The sequence below is a fragment of the Arctopsyche grandis genome, chromosome 8 (assembly GCF_051622035.1).
Source record: "Arctopsyche grandis isolate Sample6627 chromosome 8, ASM5162203v2, whole genome shotgun sequence".
Classification (NCBI taxonomy): Eukaryota; Metazoa; Arthropoda; class Insecta; order Trichoptera; family Hydropsychidae; genus Arctopsyche; species Arctopsyche grandis.
In genome coordinates this window covers 29,548,066-29,567,286 of record NC_135362.1, presented here as the reverse complement: position 1 = coordinate 29,567,286, position 19,221 = coordinate 29,548,066, and the positions used below count along the sequence as shown (strand labels likewise).

At 33.8% G+C, this 19,221-nt stretch overlaps 1 protein-coding gene across 1 annotated transcript in view; it reads right to left on the bottom strand.

Moving 5' to 3' along the window:
- Positions 1-3,028: 3,028 nt before the first annotated feature.
- Positions 3,029-19,221, bottom strand: part of ACC (acetyl-CoA carboxylase) — a 53,577-nt gene continuing 37,384 nt past the window's right edge. Inside the window, exons 14-50 of the mRNA XM_077436956.1 lie at positions 19,017-19,187; positions 18,781-18,943; positions 18,542-18,704; positions 18,312-18,456; positions 17,189-17,298; positions 16,932-17,098; positions 16,637-16,848; positions 16,445-16,550; positions 16,211-16,354; positions 15,879-16,122; positions 15,635-15,804; positions 15,458-15,567; positions 15,256-15,384; positions 14,989-15,171; positions 14,768-14,907; positions 14,491-14,689; positions 12,016-12,123; positions 11,782-11,939; positions 11,524-11,704; positions 11,330-11,445; positions 11,134-11,254; positions 10,851-11,054; positions 10,678-10,779; positions 10,403-10,600; positions 10,164-10,334; positions 9,858-10,077; positions 8,138-8,276; positions 7,835-8,048; positions 7,553-7,757; positions 7,349-7,476; positions 6,970-7,262; positions 6,706-6,893; positions 6,542-6,633; positions 5,941-6,006; positions 5,696-5,866; positions 5,474-5,614; positions 3,029-4,394 (exon numbers count right to left, since the gene is read on the bottom strand). Coding sequence (XP_077293082.1) covers positions 4,272-4,394; positions 5,474-5,614; positions 5,696-5,866; positions 5,941-6,006; positions 6,542-6,633; positions 6,706-6,893; positions 6,970-7,262; positions 7,349-7,476; positions 7,553-7,757; positions 7,835-8,048; positions 8,138-8,276; positions 9,858-10,077; positions 10,164-10,334; positions 10,403-10,600; positions 10,678-10,779; positions 10,851-11,054; positions 11,134-11,254; positions 11,330-11,445; positions 11,524-11,704; positions 11,782-11,939; positions 12,016-12,123; positions 14,491-14,689; positions 14,768-14,907; positions 14,989-15,171; positions 15,256-15,384; positions 15,458-15,567; positions 15,635-15,804; positions 15,879-16,122; positions 16,211-16,354; positions 16,445-16,550; positions 16,637-16,848; positions 16,932-17,098; positions 17,189-17,298; positions 18,312-18,456; positions 18,542-18,704; positions 18,781-18,943; positions 19,017-19,187 — 5,895 coding nt within the window. The 3' untranslated portion in view covers positions 3,029-4,271. The remainder of the gene's footprint in view (positions 4,395-5,473; positions 5,615-5,695; positions 5,867-5,940; positions 6,007-6,541; positions 6,634-6,705; positions 6,894-6,969; positions 7,263-7,348; positions 7,477-7,552; positions 7,758-7,834; positions 8,049-8,137; positions 8,277-9,857; positions 10,078-10,163; positions 10,335-10,402; positions 10,601-10,677; positions 10,780-10,850; positions 11,055-11,133; positions 11,255-11,329; positions 11,446-11,523; positions 11,705-11,781; positions 11,940-12,015; positions 12,124-14,490; positions 14,690-14,767; positions 14,908-14,988; positions 15,172-15,255; positions 15,385-15,457; positions 15,568-15,634; positions 15,805-15,878; positions 16,123-16,210; positions 16,355-16,444; positions 16,551-16,636; positions 16,849-16,931; positions 17,099-17,188; positions 17,299-18,311; positions 18,457-18,541; positions 18,705-18,780; positions 18,944-19,016; positions 19,188-19,221) is intronic.

The following is a 19,221-nucleotide window of genomic DNA, read 5'->3' as shown; positions in this document are numbered from 1 at the left end:
TCATACTTTTTCCTTTCGAAAGACCTGCAGAACTATCACAATCTCTCGAGAACGCTTCTAACTTATTTTTTTGTTTAACTATATTTCGAAAAGATATGTAAATCTGAAATATTTTTGAGTTACTAGCAAAGAAAATAATTTCACACACAAAGTATTATAATTGATAATAATTAAACATACCTTTGTTCGAAAAAATCTGCTCTGAATACACGCACTTGTTACTTCTTCGATGATCAAAAGCGACTGAAAGAGTTGACGCAATAGTAAAATACATTTAAAATGGGAACGTAATTAACGAGATAATTTGTTTCAAATAACACGCATGTTTACGGTTGCAATCAATCGGTGCGTCTCATTATCATATAAGAACAAAGTTTAATTCATTTAAAAATAATAATTAATATTTTTCGAGCACGGATAATCCACACCCGGATAATCGAGAGTACACTGTATTTGCTTTTAGCAATTCCAAAACTATGTATGTAAAGAACTATTAAATTTTAACATGTGAATTTTTAGATCTGTCTATTTATTTAAGTTCCTAAGTTATTTTATCTCTCCTCAAGTGCTTATGGTTTATATATAGTTTAAATAATGTTTTCTTTCGAATGTTTTTAGATAAAAAAGAGCCCATAAATTTCATCAAAATGTCTTTTAAGTTTGAAAAGAAGGAATCTCTGATCAATATATTCGGTTGTTCTTTTTGGAGTCTGAGAGTATGACCTCTAAGATGATTGTTTTCATTGAACGTAATGAGTTTGGACAATTATGATGATTTTTTAATATTTTAAAGACTTCGATTAAGTCGCTTCTAATTCTTCTCGTCTCAAGTGCTATTAATATAAGCCAAAATATTTTTTAATTTTACTCATAAAACAATTTACATATCAATCAAAGTGCTAGGGCGGCGACCTGCCCCGACTACACCACTGCATATATCTTATCTATATATGTATATAAAAATGAATGTCTGTGTGTGTGTTTCGAATAGGCTCCTAAACCACTGAACTGATTACGATGGAACTTTCAGGATTTAAGATTACTGTGAAAAAAAACGGGAAAAAACGGAAACGGAAAAACGGGAATGAGTGTCATTGCAACGCAATCATTTCAAATGTGTTCGATGCCTTCGTTTTTCCGACAAATAGGAACGGGAAAGAGAATGAGAACGAGAACGGGAACGGGAACAGGAACGGGAACGGGAATTACATGCGTTATTATGGCATTGCAACGCATTCCGGGGTTCAGCTAGTAAATAATAAATTTTTTAAATCAAATTCAAATAGTGGTGACATAGTGGGAAGGATTTTGCCAATTTGATGGAGGAACCACTTCAACAATGAAATCAGATAAATTGGCAAACTCTGATAGGAAATGATTAACTTGGAGTCACTAATATCCAAATCTGACAGCAGCATTAACCCATTGAATGCTGACCAACGCCGATCGGCGTTTTTCAGACAAGTCCATGGACCTGCAAAACGCCGATAGGCTTTGTACATTGAGCATGTATAAAGTAAACAAGAATACTACCTGCTAAGCCTTTAAAGGCAGCATTGAACATCGGTTGTGTAATCCATGTCATTAATTTGTCGACGTTTATAAAGACTCGTTTACACCGGAATTACTGAATTTATAATCATAGCAGAATTACCTGATGGAAATCCCTATCTGCAGAGTATTATAGATTGTGGCTTGGTATTTAGATTGTGAGCATTAATTACATTTTAACAACAATGAAGAAGATGGGGTAAAAGTCGGGTAAATTGGGGTAAAAGCAAACCCACTCCTTGCTGTGATTGGCTGCTTTGTGCGAGTACTCGAGTATTGCCGTGCCGTGAATTAACTCAACTTTTACCTGATGAAATACTCCGAAATATAATGCCTGGTTCGCATGTAATTTTGTACGGTGGGGCAGCGTACGGAAATATTCCACATATTGCGAATGGAATATACAAATTCATCTAAATATGAATCAAAACGGGCACGCGTTGTGCCAAATTGACGCTTCATCTTTCTTATTACACGCATCCTTATTATTTTACTGTAAATTACTATTTATTATGGCCCTAAATATACATAGCCAAAGTAACAATGCAAGTGGGCTTATATTTAATAATAATTGCAATTGTTTAATTAAAAATATACTAAAAAGGAAATTTGCTTTTCTGCCATATAATGAAAAAGAGATTATTGTTAAGAGGCCCAAAACCCACATCAATATTGAATATGTTTTCAAAAACGAAAACATATCAAAGACATTTTAATAAATATAAATATGACAATGTTTGGAAGAATAAAATAAAATTTAAAAAATGGCAAAGTTTGAAAACGATCGGATAAGAACCCAAATTTCTTCTGACTACAAATCGTAGGTGAAAGTAAGAAGAGATTAGTAATTATTATTTTGAATAAAAATACCAATAATTTTGTTTTACTACCGCCATCTATGTATCAAACTAAAGACTACATAGATGTCACCCAGATATCAAATTTGCAAACTTCAAACGCGTCTTAAACGATATTTTATCTGTATCGTAATGGCGGAGGATCCATTTCCTTATATTGATGACCAAAATGAGCAATATGGCAAAGTATGAAAACGATCGGACAAGAGGCAATTTTTTTCCTGAATTGTAATCGTAAGTGATACGTAAAGAAGGTTTGTAAAAAATAAACTGATCGTGTTTTGGACGGCATCCTCTGGTTGAAAAGTCACCGCACGCCACTGATACATACATAAGCTAGGAAGAAAACGTCAATTCCGGGTTTTGTATTGAATTTCAGTGGAGTGGAGTGGGAGAAGTTTGGAGAGCACTGTTTTAGTTGGATCCTCTTCAAATAATACAAACTGTTCGATCTTGGATTTGGAAATTGATACAACTGTACATACATACATATAATTTAATTATATTACATATGTATATGTTTATCATTGTTGATTTCACATCATGATAAATTGTCCAAAATTTAGAATGTTGGTCTTTCGTATGAACAAATTAGGAACAAAAATAGTAAAACACATATTAATTAAATAAATATATATTTAACAATATACACATCAATTGTACAACATTCAAATGCACCATAAGCAAAGCCCACTTTGAGAAGTCATATCACATGCATATTCCTTTTTCATAAAAATACATATGAAAACTTTAATATTTACACTTTCGTTCCATATTAAAAAAAAAAAACAACAAAAAATGTTCTTTTTCGTTCAATTTTTACTAGTATTTTTTTTTTTGCAATTATTAACTACATTTATGCATTTTTTTTCACTAAAAAAAAAACAACAAGAGTTGTGACATTTTCATTTGTCATTTAAATTAAATCCCCCCCCATTGATTTTCAATACAATCAACACATGTATTTGATGCATTAAATCTAACAAAATCTAAAAGTAGTCAAATCTCTGATCTCATCAAATAATATCTTTTAAGAAAATACAATGCATTCTGATATATGTATGTATATGCAGTTCTAAAATATACTTTTGGTCAACAGATTTTTTTTTTAAATATTTATTTAAAAAATAAATGTATCGAATATACAAAAAAAATAAATGTCCTCACATACATATGTATTATCTCGCTCGATTGCCATTTTTTTTCTTCCTTATGAATCTATAATGTCTAATAAATATTTTATAAGCAAATCTAAGCCACAAAAATATAAATACGCCAACATTCGCTTGTGAAATTATACATATGAAGATGACGCTTGTAAAAATCGATCTAATGATCAGTTGCAACATTCAGAATCATTCGTGCGTCATCTACCTTTTTTAATACATACTACGAACAGTATTTACATTTTATAAAAAATCATTTTTGATACTTTTTTTAAAATTTCATCTATTTATTACTACTTTAGAAAACTTCATAATAAAAAATACTTAAAACATAACAAGAGCATATTTTTTTTCTAAATCAGGAAGCATTAGTAAATTTTCATTTAAAAAGTCAACATTGCCTCGAAAATAAACAAAACAATTGAACACAAATGCGTTTTAATTTTAATTTAAATAAAAAAAGGTATGTATTACTTAGTCATCATTAAGTTTCATATAAAAAAAATTGTAATCATTGATATAAAATTGACGAAATTCAATTTCCAACGGAAAATAATGTAAAAAAAAATGAAACAACTATTTTAAATTCTATTTCACAGCCTTTACACCATACGGAACTAAATTAAAAAAAAAAAAATGATACGACGTAATTACATATATTATGGAAATGTGTTAGTATAATAGTTCTGCTAGGCCATTATTGTGTCTGTTTTTCTTCTAATTCCACTTGCGTCAGAGTTCTGATGACTTCGGCTCGTTGGGACGGCGTCAATCTTCGACATAGCTCTACGACAGCATCCATCGCAGCTTCGGGACATTTCTACGGATAATTTGAACAAAATTAACACCATAATAGTACAGCATAATCAGAGAAATGTTATAATAATAGAAGTGGCTTTAGGCGTTATATTGTTGTCAAGTGTTGTCGATTGTCCACAGACAATCCTAAATAATTTTAGTATCAGTCGTATTTGATGCTTGGTGGTCGACGTATGTCCGATAAAAACTTCTCTGGGCAAGAGCAATGGGCGAGTGCATCGTTAAAAATTGCACAATGCATTCAAAAACACACAATAAACAACATGGGATACATTTTTATAGGTAAATTGATCATTTAAGTAACATATTATTCAATTAACATCATAGTTTGACAGTTTTTAAAAGTGTCATGGTGATCGCCCGCATTCTACATAAACTTTCAGGGGTGGCACCAGAGAAATGTAAAAAATATTTTTAAATAAATGTGAAAACATTTCTCTTGGTGGCGTCGAATACTCAATTATATTAATAACCAATTACACTGAGCAACAAAAAATCACGTTTTTGAGTTACCAGAGCGGAGACTAACCAATCTTTACCAAGTTTGAATATGATAATGATTTTTGTTGGTTAGTGATCGTTTGAGATATGAGCGTTTAAAAAAATGCGCGATTTTTACAGTTTTTTGCGGTCTTTAACTCAAAATCTAGTATTGTTGTGCTCAAAGTAAGTATTGGAATCAATAGTCAGATGTTTTTTCTATTGATTGTGATTTTTTATTGTTTTAAAATACTTATAATTAATCGTCTAGCGAATTTTAAAAGTCAAATATATATTTTTTTACGGATTTTTTCTCTGTGTTATGTTGCGTTTATTTGACCAGTTTTTTTATTTAAATATTTTTTTTTTATCTAAACGTACCAACTCGAGCGGTCAAATTGTAAATAAATCCATATCAAAATAAAACTTTAATTTCGGTAGTGAATATGTGATGACCCTGATTTTATTCCGTGCGTTTTAGCGTAGTTATGGAGATGTACATCATATATTGAAACAAATTATTTACTCGTAATGGCGTTTCTATTATTATAACATTTCTCTGAGCATAATAGTATATATGTATATTTCAAAAACACTCACCTCTAAACTTTCTTTTATCAAATTAACTTGAGTATCCTTCCTTACAGCATTGATGTTCTGATGCATGACTGAATTCGAATCGGACATCTGTTGTTCTAACCATTCGCACACGGCTTGATTTGAATTCTCCCATTGGTAAGCCTAATTCAAATAAAACACTTATTAATATCAAATATAATGATATTTAATTAATGCAACAGTCATATAAATATCGTAATATACCTCAGTAGTTCCTCTGTCCTCGGCAAACCACCTCCTCATCATAACAGAGGTTTGACCTTCACCCAAATCTGGTCTGACGGCTAACAGTCGTCCAGCAGCTTGGTGTTGAAGTAAAAGACGTCTTAATCGCCAATACAAAATAGTCCTAGATTTTCTCCATGGAATGATTTCCTAACATAAAATTTTTTATTAATTGCTTATAATTTTTTCTATTCATATAAGACAATTTATTAGATTCCACTTACAGATATAACTCCTTTTTCAAGCATCCTTTCAGGAGTATCATGCAATTCCGCAAAGTAAACTGCAGACTAGAACAAAAAATAATAAATCATAAATAGTCAAATCCGAGACAGATTTTTCAACGCAATTAAACTATAATAAAATATTCAATGCAATTAAACTATAATAAAAAACTCTTGGATTACATTAACCAGAAGAATAGACTAGTGGTTATTATATAATGCTTTGAACAGAGCGGTCACGGGTTAAAATCCCACTGGATTTGTGACTCCAAGTCGATCGTTTCCAATTTATCCGATTTTCATTGAAACGCTTCCAACAAAAAATTATCCATAGATGTCTATGATGTTTTGTTAAAATTATTCTAAAAATTGTAAATCGATGTTTGTAACTGGCCACGAAGGCTTTACCTGTTAGGCCTTCCTGGTGTATACATATATGTATGTAAAAAATATCTAAACTAGCTAAATTGCAGTAGTAAGTAGTCGGCATTAAAAGTTTTGAAAATATATTTTGACGCATCAGTATTTTTTTGAAACTTCATTTCATTTAAAGTATTTGAAAAGTTAGTCAATATATGTTAAGAACATTTGTAATAAATACCTGATGATAAATTGGCATTAAATTCTTCTCCCTTTCGCTAATATTCTTCTCAATAGTAGCCAATTCAGATTTAAGTTCTGTTAATTTACCATCTGAAATGCAAAAAGAATAATTAATAACATCATAAATACAAATCATTCAATAGAATATGAAAATGTACTAACTTTTGCTATCACTTGGGTCCTCTTTAATAACCCCGTCTTTGGTAGAAAATTGTGCGAGTTGTTCTTTAACCGAAGCAAATTTCTTATCGAGCTCAATCAAAACATCGTCCAATCTATGCATCGTTTTCAAAAGATCCTTTTTCTTATACTTAACTTCGACTAAACCTTCAGCCTCCAAAACACCGCCCCTATAAAAACAAAATCGGTAAGCTAACAAACGGGCAACGACTTAAAAAGTGGATAAAACTTTCATCTGGAGCATACCTAGATTCAGGATCGGCATACATTTCCATGTATCGAGGATTGATGGTGGGATCTACGACAGCCCAAGCACCTCCACGGAGCTCACCACCCGGAGGAATGTACACGAGTACGGGACCAGTGATGCGACGCAGAGCAAACACAATCTCAGCTCCGAATTTCATCACCTGCTCGTACATATCTTTCATGCCTCCACTGAAACCTCTCCAATTAGCGAATATAATAATGGGCAACTCTTCCTTCGAAAAGTCATTGATAACTTGTGCAGTTTTGTACGCTGAATCCGGGAACCAAACCTATGCATAAACAATAAAAATAGATTAATAAAACCGTCAACAAAGGTTTCATTTGACCCAACACACGAATAATATAACATTCAAACCTGTCCGGCTTGCGATATCGTCTTAGCTTCAGAATCAGGATTGGCGGGATCGGCAGGAAGCGTCACTTCAACCGTTCTGGTCTCGACGGCGATTACACCGACTGGAATACCACCCAAGCGAGCCCTTCCTGAAAATTCAAAAACAACAAACTTAAATACAATTCAATTCCCAAAAGACATCAGTATAATAAATTGAATACGAACCTGTGACGACAGTTTGCGCCCACGGTCTCATGATTTCATCCCAAGAGTCCTTATCGAAGAATCCCGTCTGCCACGAGCCATCGCCGGGACCTTCGCGACCTTCCAACATCCATCTCGGATCGTACGGAGCGCGCGTCGGCATAAATCCAATATCCCTATCGATGGGATCCGAGGGTACGATTATCGGAACGGGACTCATTTTATCCTGCAAAAAATCATAATAATCATCACAATCCAATCAAATATTCAATGACGACACTATACAAATCGCTCGATCATCACCTTGGGCATGTAGCTCAACCATTTCACCATTCTATAGATGCCGTCAAGATCAACAGGTTCAGTTTTGTGCGCGATTCCGTTGTTGTGCATGATTTGAACGCCGCCTAATTGATTGTTGGACGCGTATACTTCGCGTCCGAGTAATTTGTTCAGTGCCATGTAGCCTGTGAGGATAATGTGAGAGTTTTCTATCTGAATGACACGTTGACCCAACCTATTTGTGTATATTGAACAAATTTAAATATAAAATATTTCGCAAATTATTTAAAAAATATGTAGGGAAATTAAAACTTTTCAACTCACCTCACTAAATAAGAACCTATACCGATGGCTCGACACGATACCATAGAAATGGTGATTATTTCTTCGTAAGACTTTGCAGTCTCACCGGCAATCATACCGGCATGTCTGAGATTTTCAACGCCGAGACCGTCTTCCTTACCTAGAATTTACAATAAAATATAATATACTAGTGTTTTTACTCGGCTTCGCTCGGTATTTGTAATATAAACCGCTTAAACATGACCAATCTAATATAGTAAACATTTTATTAAATTTATTTGAGTATTCATTTGTTTTTCTATGAACCAACAATAGTTGCATACAAAGTCTCTTTCGAAATTATATATATATATATATTAGATTGCACTAGTGTTGTGCCCGTTGATTTCAACGAATGATTTTGGAAAGGAATTGATACATGAACTAAAATAAAGTTATATGTTAGTAAAAGATCCAACCGTTCACCCGTTCGGAATGATGAATGAACGTGTGTGTATGGCTTTGTGGATGTGTGTACGCTTCTGTGCATGCATCGGCGCATCTGACGCTGACGTCACCCATTCCAAATCAGGCGCTCTATATCAGGAGCACATGTCAGGCGCTCAAGTCCCCACTTCCCCGCGTCTTCTCGACATGATCGGTCGTCACGCCACATAACGTATACTCCTGGTATTCTGATGTGTTTTTTTGAAATCTCCATACTTGTCCAAATTTACATCCCATCCATTTTTTTTTATATATGGGTCTGGGTCACTGCATCGAACGTGACTAGAATGGTAATTGGATTATTAGTCACATTACGATTTTTGCACAAAAGACAACTTTTGCCATGAAAATCGCGAATACGGAATATTTGGCACTCGAGTTATCGTTAGTATGATGGACTTTTCGGCTGCCAGATGTTCCGTTATAGAGATTTTAGTGACTATTGGGCGAGCGTTTTGTGACTAATAATCACCGAACCGACTAGAACGAATTCGAAATATCGAAAAGATGGGCAGTCAGTAGGTATATATAATATATACCTACTGATTGGCGTAATATATATTGGCGTATACCTACTGATACTATAATGTTTAACATCTCTTCGATATCGTGTCTATCTATAAATGACTCGCAATTTCAAGCAAAACAAGAAAAACAATTCACATTTTAAAATATACACACACTTGTAGAACCGCTGAGTTGAATTGTAAATACAAGTTATATTTGTCTCCTTCTAGCGCAAACATATTCGGATATATGTACGTTCGATGCACTGACGGCCACCGGATGTGAAAACATGGATCATCAAGGAGAGAAAGGAAAAAAATGGCTTATTTGAGACTTGGAGCTACATAAGACTATTGAGGATATCGTGAACCGAATATCATACTCTCTTCAGTTTGATTAAGTCGTATTATGCAATGTTTTGGGCACAATATCTGGAGAGGACCAAAAACCATGGAAAAATTAGTAGTTATGGGAAGAGTTCCAGGAAAAAGAAGCAAAGGACGCTATCCAATGCCATGAAGTGACACTAAAGATATATAAATAACAAAAAATAAAATTCTCCCATCTATTACTCGTGGCCTTCAAGAGAGGATTTTTCGACCGATTGCCAATAACATATTAGGATCAAATGATACCGTTACATCCATGCTAAAGAGATGAGTTTATTAGTGATATATGTATATGTGCATACGTTTTGAACATGTTTCGTCTGAAATATTTTAGCATCCAACATCATGATTTACAATACCTATAATATCGGTGATTTTATAACGAGCTTCTCCCTCATCTTCGATGAGCACAGCTCTGATGGATCCGAGCGGAGCCAACCTAGAATAGTCGTCAGCTGTGAGATACAGGTAACGGAAGCCTCGATCTGGAGCGTTCGAATCTTCCCACGCGATACGGAACGATGCTTTCACTTCTTCGGCCAGGCCGATTCTCGCTCCACTATTCACCGACAAATACAACTGAAATTTCGTTCGAATATAAAAAAAAAATACCACACAATCAACATTATAATTTCTAAAATGAAAACTTTGTATATGTAATTTACCCTGGGTATTTTCAACTCTCGTGCATACTCTGACGCGGCACAAAACAGTTCATCTTCTTTGATACTGAACGAGCCGATGAAGCATGTGATATCGTTAGCTATGAGAACTAAGTGTCGTCCGGCAGGATATTCGGGAGTGTGTAATGTCATATACCAAGCAACCATGCCGACCTAAACAATAATTGTATTGATAAACAAATCAAAACTTGATGAAAGATATAATACAGCAATTTATTTACATTATTCTGTCCAGGTAGCCTCTTTTGTTCGACGAGTCGGTCGCCTTCTAATACAAGCTCAACGAAATCTACGAGAACTTCTGGAATTGCAATATTGATATCCGGCCTTTCTGCACGGTATTCTTTCCATTGACGCTCTACCATCTGTCTGAACATGGCCGGCACATCATATACATAAGTAGTGCCTGATTGTTGAGCCTGATAAATGTATGAAAATATAATTAAATACACATTTTCAATATATCTATAATAATATATTTTACAAATGAACCAACCGTAAAACGTTTCTGTTGCAAGTAGTCTTTAGTAACGTACGCTGTGGAAATTGGTAGTCCGTGCATCGGTCCTTGACGTGAACCGTAAGCTTGGAACATAATCTGAAATTTAACGATTCGTTAAAAAAAATAATGTAAATCAATTAATCAATATACATATATAATATTCTTACAAGTCCAGTGACGGGATCGGTAACTTCAGTATACAAACAAATATCCAAGAAATATCCAGAATCATTTGCTAAGCATAAACGAATGTTTTGCGTAGGAGCCGTGGGAGATACACGAATCGTCATCCTCAATTCGGCTTGAAGGACACGCAACTTCCACAAGCGAGGACCGTAACGTATGACCATCCTCGTCACCGATTCTTCAATCTGAAATAAAATACAATATAAAATAAAAACGTTGAAGAAAACTTATATACATATATACAAAAGTATAAAAAAATAGTACTTTAGTAGGATCCATTATAACAGTTGGCCCGAAATTCAAGAATATGTGATTGCAATCCGTTCGTTTGGAGTGCGGATGAGAAAATGCTACCTCTAATTCATCCATCGCTTCAAGTAGTACTCTACAAATAAAAAATGTATATAAAATAATTCAATTTTTATACATATAAAAACATACACGATGTAAATTAACATACCGTTCGCCTTCATTTTGAAGATATTCAAACGAAGCTTCTTTGGTAATCAAATCCGAATGTCTAATGATAGATCTAATGAAAAATCTGTAATCGGTAACTTCCTGTCCTTTAGCAACCTAAAATAAAATAATAATATAAATAAAACTTCATTATAAAGCCATTTCAGTATTATATGAAATGAGGACTCGACTCACTTTAGCTCTGCCGAGATATAAATGCATTTTTTGATTTGAGGTCGGAAGTGCTTCTAGATCGTAAGTTCGCATTCTACCGAGCTCCAACTGGAAAGCACACGCCGGCTCCAAGTGCCGATAAATACGATCTTCGGAGTAGAAATCCCTGGAGCGGTACGTGAAAAATTTGGGGAACTGTCGCCTAAAAGAAATATAACATCAATAAAAACAATCCCACAGAAAAATTGACAAACGGAGAGCATTTAATTAAAATCTCACTTTTTGAGAGCGGCAAACGTGATTCTTCTTATACCCCGTCTGAACAACTCGTCGTTCTGCACTTGACAGAAATCTTCAAACATTTTACTCATTTCGCTGTCATCCATATCGCCTTGATCGTGTACGGCGACACACAATATATGAATAGGTTCTTTCGGCTAAAATATAATTAAAAATCAATATAATTTGAACGAAATATTCAAAATAAAATTTATATATCATATTAATATTTACCTCGGAATCAACTTCAACCGTAATCTGACGACCATATTCAGCCATGCTTACGTTTATGCTAGTACTGTCTCTACCTTCCGACATCCCGTCTTGTAAAGCTTGAAGATCCTACAATGCAAAAACAATATCCGTCTTTAGGAAAGATGTTTTGAATGTGTAAAGTGAGCAGTTAGCGAACATGCATAGTGTGTATGGGCGGAGTGTTTGTTTTGCAACCTAGCATGTGACCGTATATAGCCTAGCACTTGCATTATAGCCTAGTACAACCTAGCATTTGCCATTTGGCAAGTGTCATCATTTGGCGTACATCCTTGCATCCTGATAAGGGTTCTCAATTATTCGGAGTTTTTTTTAATATTCAAATATCGAATAAAAATTGAAGGAGTATTCAAATATTCGTATTTTTTTTCGACTTTCGCCAGTATTGATTTATTTAAACAATTGGTGTAAAATCAACAAATTGACTTCTTCTTTCGAGCTTTCAAGGCATTTACGACTGTTTGTCGGTCAACTATTATTAGTAAACTAGTGTTGTACCCGATGACATATCATCGCATGGGTGTTGGCATATTAAGTTATTAAATAAAAAGAAATTAAAAAAAATGTGTCAGTTCGATCCGCACGCGGTCGAATTTTTTTCAAATACCTTTAAAAAAATAGTTAACTAGTTAGGTTTTACCCGGATTAGCTCGGTATTTGTAATATAAACCGCTTAACCCTTTGACTGCTACAACAACGATAAATCGTTGTTTTGAAATCGGCGAAGATTGCTACGACGATCGTTGTTGACGTCATTAATTGTCGTATTTCAATACTTTCTTTGAGCCACCAGCGCATCAGTGGCACGAAACATTTTTTTTATATACGTATTTATATTTATTTTTCAATCAAGCTTTATAAATATTTATCAATTTTTTAAATAAAAGCTCTTCAATTTCGGGTTCATCATCAAAGTAAATTTCGGGTTCGTTGTCAATGTCATATAAGGAGTTATTACTTGGGAATTGATTATTATCGATAAATTCATTTTCAGAATCAGTAGAGCTGCTGATTTGTCGAGTTCCTCGGCGAGGAGCTATTATTTCGCTTTCATCACTTTCACTGTCCGATATCATTTTGCAGAGTTAAAATAAATGGCAAAAAACAATAGAAATCCGCTTTCAATTATATAGGTCACGAGACGTCACGAATTCATGCAATCAATCAAATGCAACTGAAATGCATACAAAATGTTTATGATACATGTTGAAAAATTATTTAATTATTAGAAACTTCGCATCCTTGTGTGTCTCGCTCATACGTACACAATTAAAACCAAGAAAGAAAGAGAGAGAGACCGCTACCTGTTTCGAATATATCGCATGTTGTAAGGATACATCGATATCTAAAAATAGATTATTGAAAAGAATAAAGCCTCGGAAAACAATCGTCAAAACTTATTTAGTGTATATATGTAGGTATCTCTTTCGCACGCACGCATGTAAAAGCAAGACAGAAAGAGAGAGCACGAGTTCACGACTGCTTCTTAAAAATGTATATAAAGTATTATAAAAATTACGAGTGTTCGGCGAAGTAAGTATGTAAAAAAAAATATTATATTTATTTTTTTTCAAAATAATTACAAATGTTAGCATTTTTCGCTTGGACATTGAAAAACCTCGTAGCAGCCAAAGGGTTAAACATGGCTAATCTAATAGTAAACATTTTACTAAATTTATCGGATTCTCGGATTCTATGAACCAAAACTTACATATGTACATACAAAGTCTCTTTCGAAATTATATATTACATTTAATATTTATATTTAATTGTTTAATATGAAAAAAAGGTAATGTAAACCAATAAAAAAATTAATTAATTAATTAAATAAATTTTCAATAGATGGCGGTACATTCTCTGCCAAGAGGAAACATTGGTAGCAAATAGTATTTATAGAAGTTTTTTTCTTTTGTTATTGTATTCGTATATACATATGTATGTCTAATCGAAACGACTATTATAGTACGGCAAGCGTTATCTCAGACAGACACACTGACAGAATAGCGATATTATATATGTATACTATGATGATATGATAACACAAAATTTTCGAAACAAAATAAAGACGCACGGAAAAGGACCATGGAATGTTGGAACGGTATTATCGGCACGGTCGCTCGGACATATTAAAAAAAATAATGACTACCCATATTGCTCAAGGGTGCAATTATTTTCATTCCTAGGTATTTTTCAAATTTCATTCGAAATACATAGTATATATGAATATTTTACGAATTTTCGATGGATTATTCGAATATTTGCATAGACGAAAATCAGGCGAATATTCGAATATTCAATTGAGAACCCTAATCTTGATCCTACATGTATATGTATGTAAAATGTTTTCAAATAATTCATTTTTATATATGTATATATATATATATATATATATATATATATATATATATATATATATATATATATATATATATTCACCTTGCTATTGATCATAGCAGGACTGGCGAAGTCTTCCAAAAGATCTAAAATCTCGTCCGCATACTGTTCGAATTCTCTGAAAGAGTGGAAAGCTGCCATACACCCAGTCCGAAGATACGTCTTCGGTTGATCGGGAACACCTGCATAGTCGTCCAAGCGTCCGTTTGAAAGTTCCATCTCTGATTGGATTTGTTGTATTCTACGTAAATGTCACAATTTAAGCATCAAATAATCATCTCAACACAATAATTATACAAATCTAAAAATAAAAAAAAACCTATTCGGATGCGACGTAGGGAGCAAAAATTGGAAATGCACTATGCTGAGTTCTCCACTGAGTTCGAGATGTTGAAGACACGTTAAATCGTAAGATATGTAAGCTCTCCTCACGTACACTTCTAAAGCGGCATTACATACCTAAAACAAATAAAATAATATAAATACATAAACTGCAGTACAAAAAATCGAATATTTTCCAATATGTATAATCATACGTACAGCTTTATTAGAGTGGTAGAAGAAATCGTGAAGAATATCAAATATGGACGTTTCGGATAAAATGAGCTTTTGAAGATTCTCTGGATGAAAATCGTGGCCGTACATATCGACGGCTGACAGGAAGATGGATTCCATTTGATTGTGACGCAATTCGTAAGCGGGTTGGTGAGCGGCGATCAATACCTAATACAAATCATCACTTTTAATATGAAATAATGCACTTTTAATATGAAATAATCACAAATTAAATCCAAAGACGAATTTTACCTGTCTAGCTCTCAGAGCCACCCTGGAATGTTCAGATCTATTCAATGACGTGAGCTCGTTCAAAGTCGTGGCCAACTCGTCGGTTAATCCGGGTTCGTTGGACCACAGATGATCGATCAGCAACGTAACCTACAATCACAACAATGTTTAAATAGTACAACATAACATTTATATAATACAATCTTAATAATATTTCACTTACTAATAGATTCTTTTTGGCAACTTGACTATGGGAAAAAATGGTATTTGTCACAGTTATCATATCATCTTTATGTTGTTCTCTAAGTGCAGTCACACATTTATCATAATGACCTAAAAAAAAATCAATCAAATAACAAAATACACAAAAATCGAATAAAAAAGAAATAAAACCACTAACCCAATTGAAATTGGCTCTCAACAGCATAATATTGCTTGAGAAGTTCGTGCACGGCAGCCTTCATTCGCCCGCGAATTCCGTTCCTATACCGTTGAACCAAAATGACTATACCTTGAGTAGTCATGAAGAAGACATCCCGATCGGCACGTTTCTGCAACGTGGCAGCATGACTGAAAAAAAAAACAATACAATTTTAGAATATGTCCATCTAAAACATACCAATTCCATAGAACTGCATACAAACCTGTCTATGACGCTAGCAATTTGCTGACTCGGAAATTGGGCCAACACACTAGTTATATTCCGTTCATACAAAGCCATCAATTTACGTATCTTTTTCTCTACGATTATAGGAATACGACCAGAGATGGACGCGATAACTTCCTGCAACTCCAGCAAAGGTAAAGATGGATCACGCAAAGATTGCATAAACCTCTCTACGACTTCACGCAACCGCGGAGCATTATACGGATCTGGTAGGCAATAACCTTAAATCAAAAAATAATACCATCATGTATAAAATGATACACAACAACAAAAATAACCATCAACATCGAAAATCATCAAATAAAATACCTGCTAGAGTATTTTCCAAAATAGTTCTGTATTTGTTGTGTAAATGATTGAGTTTTTCAGGAACGAGTGCACTCGACGCATCCAACTGTGGGAATTGTCCTTTATAAATTTGGGCTTTGGTAACGAGACTTGGATCATCGAGTTCTATACATGCATCAAATATTCATTTAAAATTAAAATAATATGTATATACTTTGACATGATTCAAAATATATGTACATCACACAAACGTACCTAAATGAGCTATGACAGATCCCGCATCCAAAATAGCACCTGCCCTCTTCTGCAAGTATACGAGACCGGATTCTTGCGCAGATAGAGTCATCACCATTTTCATCACCTAATCAAAGATGATTTTTTTTACCATGATAATTTTGTTTTAGTTTAAGACGTATGAAATTTAAGTTTTAACATATAAGTAATTACTTCTATTTCAGCGAAAGGTTGCCCTTTGTTAACATGAGAACCATCTTCAACTAGTACGTTGATGAGTTTTCCAGCTGAAGGACTTCGGACCAACGATGGATCATTTTCCTTATCGAACACGCACGTTTGATTGCCGATCACGATTCTGTATCTGTCTACTTCTTCTTTAATATATGTTGTAAACGACGCCCCATCTACAGACAGCAACATTCCTACAAATAACAAAAAAAAAAGAACATAATATACTCTGCACGATTATATATGAATATTTTTAATAAAAAGCAACATTACAAACCTCCATCTGTAAGACGATGAAATTCAATTTCTTTAAACGAACCATTCAAAACGAGGAAATAAGAATTCGGTCCACTTTTGGTAGCTTGTACTTTGTATTTAAATCCATGATGAATCAATTCAACATCCATCGCATTGTTCAAAATGTTTGAACCCTGAATTTGACCCCTACAATAAAAATAATAGTAATACTAATGAAATTGCAAAAAATTTACTTCAATGTTTTTAAATATAAACAAATGAAAATAAAATTGTTACCTTTCTAAGCCTGATTGGAAGTTTTGAAATTCAGTTGATACTGACTTGTCGGCAATGAGCAACGAGCCACAGATGACTCCTAGCATGATATCCGGTTTTTCTGATTGTACCTACAATGATATATAGAAATATTATATATTGTATATCTAAATATTTGAATATGTACTACTAATGGCCTAATTTGAAAACAAGTAAAAATAATGAATACACTAACGGAAAAATTACGATTTATTGAGATGTACAGACAAACAAGCGCGAAGATATTTAACGTTGTACTGAAATTATCCACGTTCATCTCAAAACAAATGTGGAATACATTGAAAGTCAAATTTCGACATTTGACTCCTTGTAATAATGGAGAATTTAAAAAAAATGTTTACATTATAAAAGCCCCCCCACAATGTAATACTTCAATAGGTTACCCAGAAACAACTTAGGAAATATGTTCATATGTATGTATGTATGTGACTTTTTTATAGGAGAGATTATTTAGTAATTTCTTTTATATTTTAGCAAATGATTATCTATTAATAATGTAGGTTTCCAAAAATCAACACGTCATTTTGAAAAGCTTATATATTTTATTTTTACATAGATATATACCAGGAAAGTCTAACAGGCATTTTTGCAATGCATTTTTTAGTATTTCGTATTTCGAGTATTTCGAGAGACTGAAGAACACGAAATTAACACTTAATTATTTATTGAATTAGTCCATTGAGACTTGTACATAAATCAAATTCAGATATTTGTGACATAGCGTGTAGGATGGTTTTTGCCAATTTGATGGGGGGGAACTGTTTCAACAATGATAAATCAGATAAATTGGCAAACTCGGATAGGAAACGACCGACTTGGAATCACAAATATCCAAGTCTGACCAACAGTATTAAAGATTAGCATGGGATCGAACCCGGGAACCTCTCCGTGCTAAACATAAACGAAACCACCGAGCCATACTGCTGGCTAAGATACATATATACATATTAGCTTAGGAGTGTTTCTCACGATTCTGTGAAAGCCGATATATACTGGCAGTGCATTCAAATGTTTCTATAAAAATTCAAATTTCGTCCAAAATTGAAAGCAAGAACTATTTTTTGGAAAAATCATTCAAACTCACCCTTTCAGAAATAAGTGCATCCAGCCAAGAAGTGTCTATTTTATTTTCTTGGAAACTTTTTGTTTCTAATAAGGTAATAAGATATTCAACGGTAGTCCTAAAATCTCCTCTTATAGAAAGTTCTTTCAATGCTATCACCAAATTCCTAGAAATTGTCAGAATTATAAAAATAATTTAAGATAATACAGTTGTATTATATTGAAAACAATACGAATTAGCATAAAACATACTCTCTTGCTTGTTCTCTAGTTTCTCCCCAAGAGAAACAATGTCCGAATTGAGAATCGGCAAATTCGTGCAAGCCACCTGAAGCGGCGACCGAAAAATATCCCCAAACATTTTTGGACGAGCGGAAATTCAACTCTTGAACAGTTCCCGAAGACGGTTTGAATCCTAAAAACACAATCAAATTAATAAACTACACATCGTATAAACAATCTTAATAATACATATCAAACCGAATCAATACCTTCATCTGGATTTTCCGAAGTAATTCTAGCAGCAATAACGTGTCCCCAAGGAGAAGGCTTTTGCCTCGGTTCGTCAAAATTGATTTCAGTCATACTCCACGGAGATTCACCGTACAACAATCTGATATCCTTGATGTGATTCAACGGCAAACCCATAGCAATCTAAAAAATAAACACAACATTTAAAAACGGCACACAATTACTTAGCATGTGTGGATTCAAAATTTAAACAAACCTGCAATTGAGCAGCAGGCAGGTTCACATCGGCTATCATTTCAGTACAGGGATGTTCAACTTGCAACCTCGGATTCAATTCCAGGAAGAAATAAGAACCAGACGGATCGTACAAGTACTCCACGGTGCCGGCAGACACATATCCGACCATTTTAGCCAAACGAACAGCTGACTTCATTGATTATACAAATAAATTTCAATTCAAA